The sequence below is a fragment of the Xiphophorus maculatus genome, chromosome 5, assembly GCF_002775205.1.
Source record: "Xiphophorus maculatus strain JP 163 A chromosome 5, X_maculatus-5.0-male, whole genome shotgun sequence".
Classification (NCBI taxonomy): domain Eukaryota; kingdom Metazoa; phylum Chordata; class Actinopteri; order Cyprinodontiformes; family Poeciliidae; genus Xiphophorus; species Xiphophorus maculatus.
The window spans coordinates 13,462,785-13,477,729 of NC_036447.1; the positions used below are offsets into that span (position 1 = coordinate 13,462,785).

At 38.5% G+C, this 14,945-nt stretch overlaps 1 protein-coding gene across 1 annotated transcript; it reads right to left on the reverse strand.

Annotated features, from left to right (window-relative positions):
* Positions 1-20: 20 nt before the first annotated feature.
* On the reverse strand, positions 21-14,929 carry ncapg (non-SMC condensin I complex subunit G). Its single transcript, XM_014472011.2, has 22 exons — positions 13,531-14,929; positions 13,165-13,272; positions 12,084-12,320; positions 11,595-11,823; positions 11,211-11,356; positions 11,025-11,109; positions 10,359-10,551; positions 10,120-10,269; positions 8,860-9,000; positions 7,894-8,017; positions 7,600-7,689; positions 6,285-6,473; positions 6,100-6,210; positions 4,918-5,037; positions 3,216-3,452; positions 2,255-2,436; positions 2,001-2,166; positions 1,405-1,572; positions 1,162-1,285; positions 965-1,012; positions 774-843; positions 21-677 (listed from the first exon to the last, which is right to left on the reverse strand). Exons 2-22 carry the CDS (start codon positions 13,270-13,272, stop codon positions 551-553), a joined length of 3,045 nt encoding a protein of 1,014 aa, XP_014327497.1. The 5' UTR covers positions 13,531-14,929; the 3' UTR covers positions 21-550.
* Between the last annotated feature and the right edge of the window lie 16 nt (positions 14,930-14,945).

The following is a 14,945-nucleotide window of genomic DNA, read 5'->3' on the forward strand; positions in this document are numbered from 1 at the left end:
GGGGGGGGGGGGGGGGGGGCGTGAGGACTGGAGCTGAGAAACACCGAGTTAATAGAACAAATTAAAGTCAAAATATAAATGGAATTCCATTCTTTCATTTTCCTACTTTCATCCACCTTGAATAAGCAAATACAATTCCAGGCTGCATAGGAACCATAAAAATATTAACATGAAGAGTTTAACGGCTGTTATTCTCATCTGTGATGCCATCAGAATCAAATAAACAAACCCAATGAAACAAATTTTACTTACTCATGACTAATACATGTAAGGGAGACAACTTACTTTTCTATTTATTTGTTTTTATTATAAAAGTTAAGACAGAAAAAATAATGGCACACAAATAAATTCAGTGAAAGCTTAAGATATAACCGCAATAGTTATTAGCCATGAATGTTTCGAGCTTAGTTATATTTACTAAGACCCAGTAGGTAATGAATACTTATCACTATATAGACATTGAATGCAACAACAGTAATAGGATACAAATAAAAGACAAGCATTTCTGTTCCTGCTGAGTAAAACACTTCAACTGTTCAAGAGTGAACATTCACGACACATTGGCCTCTTGATTGATGAGAGGGTTCAGATCCAGTTTGGTTTTCTCCAGAGCTGCAGTCTTTGCCCTCCGCGACGAACGCAGAACAGGAACAGACTCTGGGACATTTTCTCCATCACTGCAGCCAAACATAGATGCACACAGACTGTAAAGGTATGGCTCTGTAAAAGAAAACTGGCATGTTTCTGTCCTGTTAAGAAAAATCTGAACTCACCTCTCCTCTGATGACTCAGCCTTTCTGCTCGGCCTTCTGCCCCCTTTGGCAGTGCTGGCTTTCCTTTGACCTGTGCAGACAGACACTCAGGTTACCTCCTGGAGCTGAGTCACCTCCTCCTCCTGTCAGGAGCTCTATAAATAAAGCTGTGCTGTAAATAACTGAATGTACAGGCACAGGGTCTGAGTTACCTCTCTTAGGTCTCTTAGCGGATTTTGATGGATCTTCTGTTGCTACTTCTACAGAGACAATGCATATTTACAGAAATTAAAGCTTTTCAAAAATAAACTCAGCATCTCTCAGGTGATAAGACCACTCCTTCACAGCAGGTACACCTGGATTTACACACATTAATTCGCTCAACCAGAGAATATCTAAAGGTGTGTACCGTCTGCGTTGACGCCCAGTGGTTGGAGAGCACTGGAGTTGACGACCTCTGCCTGTTCCTTAGAGTCCATCAGCTGATGCAGCATCTTCTCCAGAGCACGGAGGCAAACGCGATCCTTTACCACCTACAAGGACCCAAAGAGGAGCCGTCAGACAGAAGTTACTGCAGCGTAGATCCAAGTCCAGTTTGTTTCAAAATGCTTCCAAATGGCACCAAAGTGCTTGGTCTTGTTCTCATCTGTACCTGTACGAGCTGCTGCAGCAGTGTCGTCAGGTCGTCCCTCACTGTCTCCTCTCTGCTGAGCTCCAGGTTGCTCAGAGTCTTGGCATAGAGGCGGACTTCAGGCGCCGTGGGATCTTTGAGCATCTCTCCACACATACGCACTGCCAGGTAGTCATGGACACACACCTCCTGAAAAAGAACAAAAAAAAAAACACCAGGACAAATTCAGTGAACGTGGCTGTCATGTGTGAATTGCCTTGCAGAAGTATTCACATGTTTCGAGCTTTTTCAGATGTTATCAAATGCAATAAGCCGACATTAAACAGCTCATGATTGTGAGGTGGAAGGAAAGGAATATTTGGTTTTCAACACGTTTTTACTACATGCATTTGTGTCCAAAGGCATGACACCTCTAAATAAAATCCAGCACAACATACTTCCTTCAGTTGCCCCCTAATTATAGATTCCAGTTGTAAGTAATTTGATCAAACGGTTTGATTAAAGAACATTAGTGAAGAAACAACATGAAAAGCCATTTGAATCGGCTGACATGTTTTAAAATGCAGAGGTCTTCTGCCAGAGACTTGCTGAAGTTCTTGGATGTTGTTCCGTCTTACCTCTGTGTTAGCTGAAGGTTTGATGAGTCCGCTGGGGCGGGTCAGATCAACTAGTAGTTCAACCACGTTGTTAATGTCCACCTCAGCCAGTGGAGAAGTGGCCGGGGCGTTCAGCAGAGTCCGAACTGTTGGCAGGAACGTCTCCTCCACAACCTCCTGGTGGGCTCTGTCACACAAACACCACCTGCTCTTTAATCACATCGCAAAGAGAGGAAGTCCTCTGACTCAACCTGGGGGTGTTATTGCTGGGGGACCTGCTCTCGCGGGCGTAGAGTTGGAAGAAAACTCCCAGACAGTGGCGCAAGCGGACATCGTCCTCAGTGACAGGATTGTACCACAGCAGCACCAAGCGTGAGAGCAACTTTGCACTCGAGATGCGACCCGTGTACATCAGCTTGGCCAGACCCTCTGCTGTCTCCGTCCGCAGGTCAGACATCTGGGTTTGTTTAACAGAAAAACAAACATTCAAATTCCCTCCCAAAGTCAGACACAAATAAGGATGCAATGATTTTATGGATTATTCTGATGATTAATAGAAAACTGGATTAATCGATTGGCTTATTGTGCTTTTTTTTTTTTTTTGTCTAACCACTTTAGCTTATTTTATAAAAATGTTGGAAATACATATAAAAATACAAAAATAATTCAATTCCTTTTTTAAATAAAAATATTGTATTGCCTCAACTGTAATAGCAGCATTCTTTTCGAGTTTGCTGCATCATTTGTACCAAAGGATTAATCTGCAACTAAAAATTATTCTTCTATCAACATGTGAAAATCTCATCTCTCTTCTTGAATTATCAATACACTGTAAGACTGATCTGTTGACTATTTTTCAAAAAAGATCCTTAATAGGAGACTTTTGGAGGGTAAAACATTTACAGACAAAGAAGATTTTTTTTTATCAAATAAAAAATAACATCTGCTGTTTGACAAAATGTATATTTTTTGTCAAAATACATTTTTTTTTATTTTGACAAAAATATGTCAAAATATTTTTTTCTTTAATTTAAGAAAAAAATTACGTTTTTTCTTAATTACTGCTGAGTGTATTGCTCTTTAAACAAAGTCTATGTGCTCCAGCTAACAATTAACCGATTACTGATTTAGTTATTTCAGTAATCGATTCATCACGATTAATCCAATTAAATGTTTCAACCCTAGACACAAACACTTACCGTATTTGTCAGCGGTGTATGAGTTAATCAAGCTCACCTCACTGTCCAGGAACTCTGACAGCATCACCAGTACGCTCTGTGCAGAGTCTTCTGGAATGTTCCCCTTGTCCTCGCCCGATGCCGCGTCGCCCTCCTGCCTGTCGGGTGACAGCGGAGGCTGGATGGTCTGAGTGGACACCGTTTCAGAGAGCAGCTGGAAGCCGAACAGCAGCAGTAGGTCAATGATCGCCCGCAGAGCGCTGATGCGGATCTTCACCTCGTCCAGCTGGGCAATCTGGAGAAAAAACGAAAACAAAGAAAACACAGATTCTAATTTTGTTCTCATTAATGCTTTTAGATCTATGGTGGCTCTTAACTTTAAGAACTACATTACCTGCAGTGTCTTGCAAAATTGTTCAAACCTGACTATATTTGATGTAAGTTAAGAGAAAATATTTGCTTTATTTCCTCACATAGTAATTGTTAAGGTATCTGCATCCCCAGGTCCAGAACCAAACGAGGAGAAGCAGCATTCAGCTTCTATGCACCACAAATCTGGAACAAACTTCCGGAAACCTTAAAACAGCTGAAACACTGACTTCCTTTAAATCTTGACTAAAAACCCACCTGTTTAGAGTTGTATTTGAAACGTAATCAATTACGAATTTAACGATGGCATTTGACTTAATGTAATGTTTTGATTGTTGATTCTATGTTGCATGACTGTGTTTTTGTGTTTGTTATGATGCAGAGCCCAGGTCCCTCTTGAAAATGAGATCTAGATCTCAATGGGGTTATATATATATATATATATATATATATATATATATATATATATATATATATATATATATATATATATATATATATATATATATATATATATAAAGCACTTTGAAATGCTTTGCTGCTGAAATGTGCTTTACAAATAAAATGTGATTTGATTTGATCTGTAGGTTTCAGAAAGTCTCATTTAAGGCATTTTTAACACAACCTTGAATGAAACCTTAAATTGAAAACAAAAAAATATTGGGAGGTGGTTGGGAGAACTTGCTGCATTACAATTAAGCATTGCAAAACCTGAGATTGCTGGGGTTGTTTGTGGATGTCAACTTTTGTTGCTGTCGTCATTATTGCGTCCCGTCCGTTTGGTTTCATCCAGAGTGGCATTGGTTTTCATCTGCCTCTGTTGTTCATCGCTCTCCCGTGTGTCGAGCCTATCGCCCATAGTTGACGTAGAAATGATAATCAACTAGCCAGCAAGGGTATATTAGCAGCTAGCTACTGGTAGCCTCAACCACCTCAGAACATCTAAATAAACCTCATAAATTTGCCTGACAGAAAAGTACAGCAAGAAAAAAAAAAATTAAACAAAAAAAACTACGAGATGATATATTTCATGATAAAAATCTAAAATTTAATTTAAGGTTCACTCGCATGTTTTTAAATAAATTTCAGACATTTTAAAGTCTTAATTTTAGACACAAATTTCAGGCGTTTTAAGGATGGGCAGACACCATGATTATGTGCTTCTTTGTGTTGACCTAATGCTTGTGGTTGTAGTGTGAAAAAGCAAAAAGGTATGAATATCTCTTCATTTCAGTTTAAATTAACTTAATAAGTTTGAGCCATGCTGAAGGATTTATTGCTAAAAAATGAAGAAGCGGTTGTTGTGAACCCACACAAGTATGAGAAGCTGTAAATAAAAAAACAAAACAATCTGCACACTCTGGTGCGAATCTGTTCAGAAATGAGTTCACCTGCAGCAGGAGGACCATGTGGGTTTTGGCCAGCTCCTTGCTGTGCAGGGTGCAGGTTCCCAAACACACCACGGCCATATTGCGAACAGCAGGGTGAGCGTTTGCTATGGAGGGAAGGACCTAAGAGGACAAGCAAAGGAAATGACATGAACCACAGCTCTGCTTTTTCCAATTCTGCAATTTCAACAACGGATTATTGATGAAATGAGGATGAATAAACATTCAGCTATTTTCTTAAGCACAAGTTAACACCCGTTTTGACAGATTGATTCAAAGGAGAAATATTTTTCTTCTATTGCTATTCTTGATTAAGATATTTTGGGTTCTCTCCTTTTTGAAGAGGAAGTATTTTTACACAGACGCTATTTTTAACATGTGTTCACAATTGTAGTTAACTCTTAACTGCACCTTCCTTCTGTTTTCTCGTGTTTTTGTTATCTACTCTGATGCCTTGACTTCTACAGTTCCCCCAAAAAGCCATTTCTAGCAGGGAAGTTTGAATTGCTTTGATTTCTTTTTTTAGCCCCTCTGCTTCTTTGAAGGCATCCGAGTCAGACTCTGTGCAGCTTGGAGGAACCACTTTGAGGAGCATGTTTGTTAAATGATGGCACAACGTTTGAGGAATATTTAGCAGCTGTCAAAGAAGGTTCCTGAACGGTTTTACTCCAGTAACAGCTTAGCAGTGCCGCACGAGATGCTAAATCAGGGAAGCTTCAGTCCAGTCATCAAGACTGGTAAGACAGCTCTGTAGCTTCAACGCTGAGCGAAGATTTTAATGGAATTTGAATCAACTACAGTAACACACATTTTCTGTGACCTGGTTTCTGCGATCATTAATCGCCTGATTGACATTCCTTGAGTAAAAACTTTTCTAGACTCCAGTTTTAACACATCTCAGTCATTTCAGAAATACAAAGGTTTACTGTGAAATCATGCCAGATTTCTAATCAATTATTAATGTTCAGTGAGCACAACTTAGAAGGAAGGCCAAGAAGGAAGGGAAAGACATTGTAGGAAGCACAAAATTGAGGTAGCAAGATCAGAAGGAAGAACAAGCAAATGATACTGAAAGGAAGGAAAGGAGGAAATAAAAAAAAAAAACCAGAGCAAGAAATTAAAAAAAATACTGGAAGGAATGCAAGTCAAATAAATACCAGAATGAATCAAATGCAGACTAATTACCAGTGATGACATTAAGGCACTTATAGTGGGACCAGTGCGAGTCTTGATCTTCATCTGCTTTAGCAGTTCAGCACACATCGTCAGACACCTCAGAAGAGTCTCTGGGTCGTTCTGTCACAGAATATTATGTTCAATTTTTATCCATCTTTCATAACTGCTGTGAATCTTCTCGTGTCCTTGCACACCTTCTCAGCGCGAACCTCCCTGTCGACTGGCTGGCTGCTCTCTGAGATCTCCTGCAGGACCTGGTTTCTTTGATCCTCTAGACCCGCGATGGAGTCCTTCAGCTCTGCTGCTCGACTGAAGTCCTGCGCAGCGATGCAGTCCTCCAGATCCTGTTTGGCCTCCATGAGGCGAACCTTCACCTCTGCAAGCTGGAGGGAACCACCAGAGAGGAAGAGGAGGATGAGTCGAGTCATTCCTTAGCTGGAGTTAACTAGGTGAGTGGACAAAATCTCCCACCTCCACTCATCTAGAAGGATACAACTGGATAAGGTAAACTCAAGGGATTAACCAATAAACGATAGAGATGAAACAATTAATTGTGATTAATTGATTGTTCTTGAGATAATCGTCAACTAATTTAGTAATTAATTCATTGTAACTTTAAATAATTGTAACTAGAGAATACAGACTTAAATAAAGGCCATTTGCTGGAAGATCATTCAGAGCAGTAATTAAGCCAAAACTTAATTCATGTTTGGCATCTAAGATAAAATATATCTTCTTAGTTTGTAAACATGTTCTACTCAGAACTGCAAGTGGCATGGTTTTAGCTTCACTTGATAGCATGAAAGCGATGCTATATTATTGCATTTTTGGGAACATGTTTTTCTTTCTTATTTAAAAAAGGAACTCACTTGTTTATCTTTATCTTTTAATAGAATAGAATAGAATTCAACTTTATTGTCATTGCACTGTCACAAGTACAAGCAACGAGATGTAGTTTGCATCTATCCAGAAGTGCTCTACGAGATATAATATTTATTTACAGATGTACAAGACTATGTATGTATGGACTATAAGGGGTTATAGCAAGAGATATAGATATTGTGTATAAATATAAATATGGGAGCTATATGCACAGATTATACAGAATATATAAGAATGTTAGGGAATGGATTATAGATCAATAATGGCAGATAAAATTTACAGGTTGTATGTGTGTGAAGAAAACAGTCCGTGATGTAATGTATATCTAATATTGCATAAAATAAGCTTAAGTGTTAAATTATTTTTTTTAATCAAAATAATCAATAGAATAATTGATTATTAAAATAGTTGTTACTCGCAGCCCTAATAAACAATAAATATACAATCACACTAGTGCATGAAGTACATGAGTTAAAATAATAATAATAATAATTTAAAAAACACTTATGTTTTTGTCCAAATCTGTTACAATGTTACCATCAGGTGATGGTTTCACCTGTGCAAAAACGGCTGTATAATTTTCAGCAATTATGCAATCTGGGCAATGTTTCTCCAAGTCTAGCCCACCTGGACCTGCTGCCGGCGGCTCCTGTTCTCATCCACCGGCTGACTGACCTCCATGATGGGTTCTCTCACATCCGAAATGATCTCTGCCACCTGTTAAAGAAAGCCAGCTCCTCTAAATACGAGTCAGAGAGGTGATGATTCTACAGCCACACCGAGACACCAGAGTTAGTATTGCATTGTTTTTCATTTCCGTCTAACTGGCTCTACAAGCTATGGTGTTAAGAATCTATGTTAGTTGATAAGAAGTCTGACTTGATGAAAATGTTCGTCGTCTAAAGTCTAAGTCTGACTTACGGTCTGGATGCGTCTTTGGTCGTCTGGGATGAGGGCGAGGAGCTTCTCAGTGAGGAGAGACACCAAAGAGGAAGGGGTCTGTGTGAGAGCCAGCATCTCCTGCAGAACCGCCTGAACACTCTTCCTACAAACACAAATCAGTTAGCCCAACATATCATCATACAGAAAGTTATGACACAGTATGTCTGCATCCAAGTATGCAAGTAATTTAAGACAAAATATTTGCAAGAAAACTGTAAAAAAAAAAACAGATTCAGATTTTCTATAGATTTTTTTATGTCAAAATTTCTCATTCCTTTTGGAAACAATGGAAGGACAAACTGACAGATAGATGGATGATAAATTGTTCCAGAAGTTATTCGATAAACGATGTCTATTTCAGACCATTTTCAAGTAATATAAAAGGTAATGGCATAATAATGCAAGTACACCCTCTCAAAGATGAATAAACCGATAAATAAAACCGGGTCAATATTAACAGTGTATGTTTATTTTCCAGTGGAGGAGGTTGGACATGTGGGTCATGTGACAGTGATGCAGCGCAGGAGTGTTTAATTGAGGCAGAGAAGCAACGTAGGTGGTGTGGTTGTTTTTTTATAATGTTGAAAGTCTAGGATAATATATACATCAGTAAATATCAATTATTGGTCAGCAGCAATAATATCAGCTCAAATTTTTTATATCTTTTCATCCTTAATTGGAATTTATTAATTGCTCTTGTTTCTTTTACATTTTTTGTTGGGAAATTCCAGAAGATAGCATTACCGGTTTTGCAGAAATAAAAAAAATGGATGAACAGATTGATGAGGTAATGGATACAATGATAGATAAACTGAAACTGAGTTTTAGTTTGTACATCTACACCCAGTCTGCATGCTTCACCCATCCTTGTACCCATTCATCGATTAATCCATAGACAAAGATTGCATTTGGCATTACATCCAGATATTTTTGCTCTAGATTTACCTGCCGCCTTCCTCGTTGGTATCAAGGCAACCGATGAGATGGATGAGGTGCTGGGAGATGAACTCTTTGGTCATGACGAGCTCCAGCTGGTTGAAGTCAGCCCTCTGCTCCTCTGTCAGCACAGGCACCGCCTTCAGATAGCTACAGCAAACAAAGCAAAGAGTCAGTTAAACTCCAACAGTAGCATCACCCTCCATCCTTATCTCTCTACAAACACACACACACACACACACACAAGCAAGGCAATACGGAGTAAGTCGCTTTCTGCAAGTTCAAGTATGAAGCATCTTAGGCAAGCCTGGCAGTTAAAAAACATATTTTTATTTAAAATAAAAATCACACTTAGATATAAAAAGTGAGTAAAACACACACAAATAGTTAGGCACACATTAAATATATTAAATAGTAAGGCTTCAGTTATCCACACAGTTACATACATAGAGTACTCTTCAGAAAACAGTGCCTTCAGATACCTGTGGTTACAACATTGTCATAGAAATTTTGATTTTCAGATTTATTGTGTCACAAAGTAGCTACAATAACATTAACTACATACAAGAAAAACACAAAGGAACATATTTTACTTTGTATCTAATACAGAGAGGCACAAGATCTTACTCGCAGGACCAATAGAGGGGGAGACTGGGACCCCAGCCAAATGGAAATCAAAAGCAACTATTTAAAAATTGATTACAGCCCTTAGAAATAAATAAAGCTCAAAAGTGTTCATTTATTTTCTACAGTTATTGGTGGGTAATATCTCTTTGTAATATCTGGAAAATGTGTTTTAATTTTAAAGGCTGCCAAGTTTACCCAGAGCAAATAACAGAAGGAAGAACAAGATTTGTACTAAATCTATGAGAGTTTTGTGCACGTTTAAAAGAAAAAAATCTTATTAAAAAAAATAAATCACATATGACTGTTATCCAGTCCTCTGTGACTATATGGTACAACTTTCTTTTCCACAAATCCTGTGCTATTTATTCTACTGTTTGCACCTCCACCAATAGCGTGACTTCAGCTGCTTTTGATCCATGGTGCATTCACTTGATGGAAAAATATTGGGTTTTTTCAAGTTACCAACTGGCTGAACTTCCCCGTGTGCATCTCTTCATATTTTACAAGGTCCAACCAAATCAGAAAGCTTATATTTTTTTTTAAATCCACTGACTTTACCAAACTCATTTAGAATAGACTTTGAAAATACAAAATACTGACTGCACAATACTTATTTTGTGAATCTCTTATGTAGTAACTTACCCAAAGAGGTAGTCGCCATAGGTTGCAGCATCTGGCAGCACTTGTTCAAGCATTTCCTCCCCATCATCTCCTTTACCCTTCAGGAACTCACACAGAGATCTCCAGTAAAGCACATTTTCACAGGTCATAGCGTCCTCAGGGATCACCTTTCTGTTGTTAAATCAAAACTTTATTAAGTTTATGTCAGACAGCAGATGCTTAAATTGGCGCATGTGAAAAAAGGAAATCTGAGAGCCTACCTATTGTCGAGTTGCGCTCTGTTCTGCAGCAGCTCTTCCGCTGGCATTGTTTTAAAGATGGCCTTCAGGGTTTCCATAGCCGTTTCAGTACAATTCTCCACGTCCAGCCGATGGAGCAACTCGATGACGTTTCCATCCAGCCGAAGCAGCCAAGCCGGCAGCAGGCGACTGCAAACAATGTCTCTCACCGACTCTGTAATGCACACAGCCGGTCGAAAAGACTGATTTAACACAAACACACTCATCTGAAACTGGCCTTTAAGTTTATTTAAGAGCCAAAAGGTGCACAAAAAACTGTAAATATGTACATATAAAATCAATAAAAGATGTAAAAAAAAATGTTTTTATTTATTGTTGTCTTGTAACTTAAACTGCTTAGAAACAGAAACTACACCAGAAGGTCAAACTGGTTTCGATACACCAATAGTTTAAATATTTTAAGGTGCTATTTAAGCTAAATTAATCAACCTGATAGATTTTTTATAGATTTGAGAAGGAAATGGAGGAAAAATGTTTTTTATATATTTAGGCCTGATGATATTTTTAATATGTACTGATGCTATTTATACATTGTGTGAAAGTGTTAAGCGAGACTTTATCTGTTCACAACAGCCAGTCTGTTGCAATGGACTTTTTTTTTTTAACAATGCAAAAACTAAACATTACCTGAGGTGTCATGGAGACCTTGCTGCAGTAGACCGACTCTCTGTGCGATGGTAAGAGCTTTAATGTGAACCTTTTCAGAGAGAACCTTTTGCCGAAGACAGAAAAATAAGGTGAAATTACAGAAGAAACCTGAGTTCCCAGTATTTTACTAACACACATCTTTTACTTGACTAATTGCATGTGTACCTGGTAGGCCAGCTTGCGGACGTTCTCTTTAATGTCTCGAGTGCGTTTGAGAACTTTAGGTAGAGTCCGTGGCGACATTGCAATGCAGGAAAGAACGGCACGTCGCACCTCCGCGTTACTGTCATTTTCTAGAATTAACATGTAAGCTGAAAATACAGAAGAGACTAAGAATGAGACAGCTGATGGGCCAATACAAATAGAGGAATCACAAACTTAGGTTAAACAAAGATTAACAGTTATCAAGCCATGAGTGCAATAGCAGAAAAACCAGATCAAATATAACAAATAATAAATTAGACAAAACTGGGTGCTTAACAACTTTCTGAAGTGAAATACTTACAAGATTTAAAATTAACAAGTAAAACAATAAAATAAAAAACAAACCATTGATGGTGGGACAGTCGGGATCCTTTGGCTGTTGGAGGCGGGTCATCGCTAAAGCAGCCTGAATCTTCACGTTGGGGAACTTGTCCGTGACGCGGACCAGCATGGCTTGGTGGATCCGATCGAAGAGGTCGTCGTCGATCTGGGCGTTCTCCGCCATACTGCCCAGCAACTTGTTGATCAACTGGCACGCTCTGAAACGCACTGCGTGACTGTTGGCTTTGTGAGACTGAAGGGAGAAATGGAGGAAAAAATGTCAAACAGCTTCTATCAAATAAAAGGCAGCAAGTTTCACACGTCTCATCAGGTTGGCAGTGCAGGTATTTTAACTGTGAAGAGTCATTTAGACATCCAGGTACCGGTGCATGTCCTCATGGTCTAATCTGTAAAATTACTAATTTTTTACACTTTTGAATTTTGTAGATAAATCTTGTACTACTGAGTGCTAATAAAGGTCAAGAAGAATATGTAGGCATATATTCTTAATACCTCCAACAGAAAGTTGAAGATGAAACTCAGAAATGGATGATCATCTTCATCATCTTCCTCCTCCTCCTCTTCTTCTTCCTGCTGCTCATCCTCTGAATTGGGTAGAGGCTGGAAACTTGTGGCAAACTTGGCCACAAACTCGATTACATTTTCAACAGCAGGCTCTCGTTTGTACACAATCATTGCATACTTCAGGTAGTGGACAAACTCTTCATGGAACAGAGTCTTGTCCTCAAGCTGGAGGAGGAAATGAAACATGTGACTGATGATAGTTATGGGACAGTAAAACCCAGGGGAAACAACAAACATTCAACTCTAAAACAAAAGCAAAAAAAAGTATATTGGATTGAAATTAAAAAAAAAAAAAAAACAGTTTCTTGCTTCATTTCATTTAATGTGGATTGGAGGGGATAGACTACCACAAAATGATTGTAAAAGCAAAAGAAATTCATATTTTGCTGTTCATATGATGGATTGAACAGCACTCCATGTGATCTCCAAAACCTGGGATTTTGTTTAACGCAGAATTCTCCAGCCCAGGTCCTGGAGGCCCAATGTCCTGCATGTTTAATGTTTATCCTTGCCATTTGTCACCTGGATTAAATGAATGGGTGATTAACAGAGTTTAACTGCAACTGAAGGCATGCTAAAGAGGCAATACAAATACTTGAATCATTGTGCTGAAGTAGGGAAACATCTAAAACATGCAAGCTAGGGATCACTGGTTTAACATATTCAAACATCTCCACAGCGTTGTCCCTGATCCATGTTCGTTTTGTCTTCATGGTATCGTTTCTTCTCTAATGTTCTCTTACAAAATGCCTTAAACCTTCCGAAATTAAATTGCAACCAAATTACACAACTTCTAAAGCCCCCAGTCTTTGCACTTGATTTTATTTTTGTTTCAGCTTTTTATTAGTAAAGAAATTTTGAAAACCATGCATTTTGGTCTTTTACATAAGGTTGTCAATAAAATCTATAGAAGTGTGTGGTTACAAAGGTTCAAGCAAGACGCTGTTTATTTGAAACAGGTTTATTAGAGAAAGGTGTGTTTAGTAGGTAGCACGATCAGCAGCTGTACCTTGTTGTAGCGACTCTTCAGGCTCGCCACCAGCTTCGCCTTGTTGTTGTGTCCTTTTTGAGCCCGTTGAAATGCCTCCTTTAGCTCTATCTCACTGTCCGCAGTCATCTAATACCCCAAAAAAAAAGTCAAATAAATATAAAAACACATTTAAACAACAGCCGGCGTTTTGCAAAATAGAGAGCAATGTTTCTTTTCCAGCACTGACACAGCAGCAGTCTGTTTAGATGACCAACACACTTTACACGCAAACAAGAGCCAAAAAGCAAGTCCCTCACGGCCAGCCGAGCTTTGTTTAAAACAACATAAGTTTAATGTTACATAAAAATGGTTCGTCTATCAATCTTAAAAGGGTTATACGTTTACCTTGCTGTGAGCTTTCTAGTCGTAAAACTGCCGCCTGTTTTCAAATTCAACCGTAGGAGGTGAGTTTCCTTTTCTATGAAGCATTAAGGCCTTTACCGCCACCTGCTGGATGGGAGGGAAGGTTCTAACTGTGAGTTTGCATTTACTGGTTGTTCCTGCACTTTCTCCCTTTTTATGTTGTAATACTTATAGTGCAAAGCTATGCCTCTGCATCACTGATTTCCAATGGGTTTTTTTTTTAAATCATCATGAATTTGTTAAAACTTTGGAGGTCTGCCACTCTGGGGAATGTACTGAATGTTATTCCATCCATTATTCAGACAATGAGAAATTCAAATCAGTTCATTTTAATCTTATTGTATGTCCACAATAAAACAAGCGTGTGCAATTCCATATAACAGTAAAAATATCATCACGTGGCTCACAGAAAACACAAGTAGTCAAAAACACATACACCGAGAACTTAGAAACAACTGCACTATGTAATGTAATGAAATGTTGATGTAAGTCATGGAAGCTGTCTTAACAGGAGTTCAGCATTTTAACAATTTGAGGTAGAAAGCTGTGTTATGATCTGGTGTTTCTATTTTTACTGCTGCTGGAGGCGTGCCTGATGACAGTAGTTCAAAATGTTCCTAGAGAGAGAATGAGGAGTGTCTGACAGCGTCCTATAAGCTCTGCTACTACAGCACGTCTCACTCAGCTCCTGAACAGATGGTGGAGACACCTCTGACCCTTCAGCTCCTTCTGTCTTGTTGCTGCTTGAGTTGCACCCAGAGATGAGCATTTTATATATGAAACCCTGTTTCAATAGTATTTGTTGTGTTACTACCTTGGTTTAGTTAATTGTTAATTGTATAATATGCTACAGTATGTATTCATGCTGCAGCAAAGATGACACATTATTATCCCATTTCCATTGATCTAGCCTATGTGATGGATTTGTTGTTTTTATTATTTAGACCTCTGTAAAAATTTGGAACACACTCTTCAAAAGAATCATATGTGGTTTTCAAGTAAATCATTTTCATTGCAAACATTCTGCTCTGTGCCTAGTAACAGCGAATTAGCATGCAGGCTCTGCTTGATAAACACACCACTCGAAGCTTGCAACTGTAAATCTAAAAATAAGTGTTAGTTTGATGAATTTGATGATTGACATACCTTTGATATACACCAGAGCTGTCCCTTTTTCATAGCCAGCTGACCAGCAGTTTGCAGTAAGATTTGGGGGTGTAGCAGCTCTGCATTACTCTATGCTTCATACAGAAACTTATGCTTTCTAGCATTTCACTAAAAGGCCCTCATGAGGATTTGAGAGAAAATATCTACCACAGTTTTAATAGCTTTACTCAAGACTTATTGGCATATTCTGTTACATACACTGAAGTATCAAGAAACAGGGAGAACAAATA

What these genes read in the sequence shown, in the direction of transcription:
- ncapg (XM_014472011.2), bottom strand. Translation starts at nt 13,272, where the DNA reads ATGACTGCGGACAGTGAGATAGAGCTAAAGGAGGCATTTCAACGGGCT. An exon ending in TATGGCGACTACCTCTTTGG is followed by an intron (nt 9,001 to 10,119) that starts GTAAGTTACTAC and finishes TGTTTGCTGTAG; the next exon opens with CTATCTGAAGGCGGTGCCTG. An exon ending in ACTGGGCGTCAACGCAGACG is followed by an intron (nt 1,013 to 1,161) that starts GTACACACCTTT and finishes TTGTCTCTGTAG; the next exon opens with AAGTAGCAACAGAAGATCCA.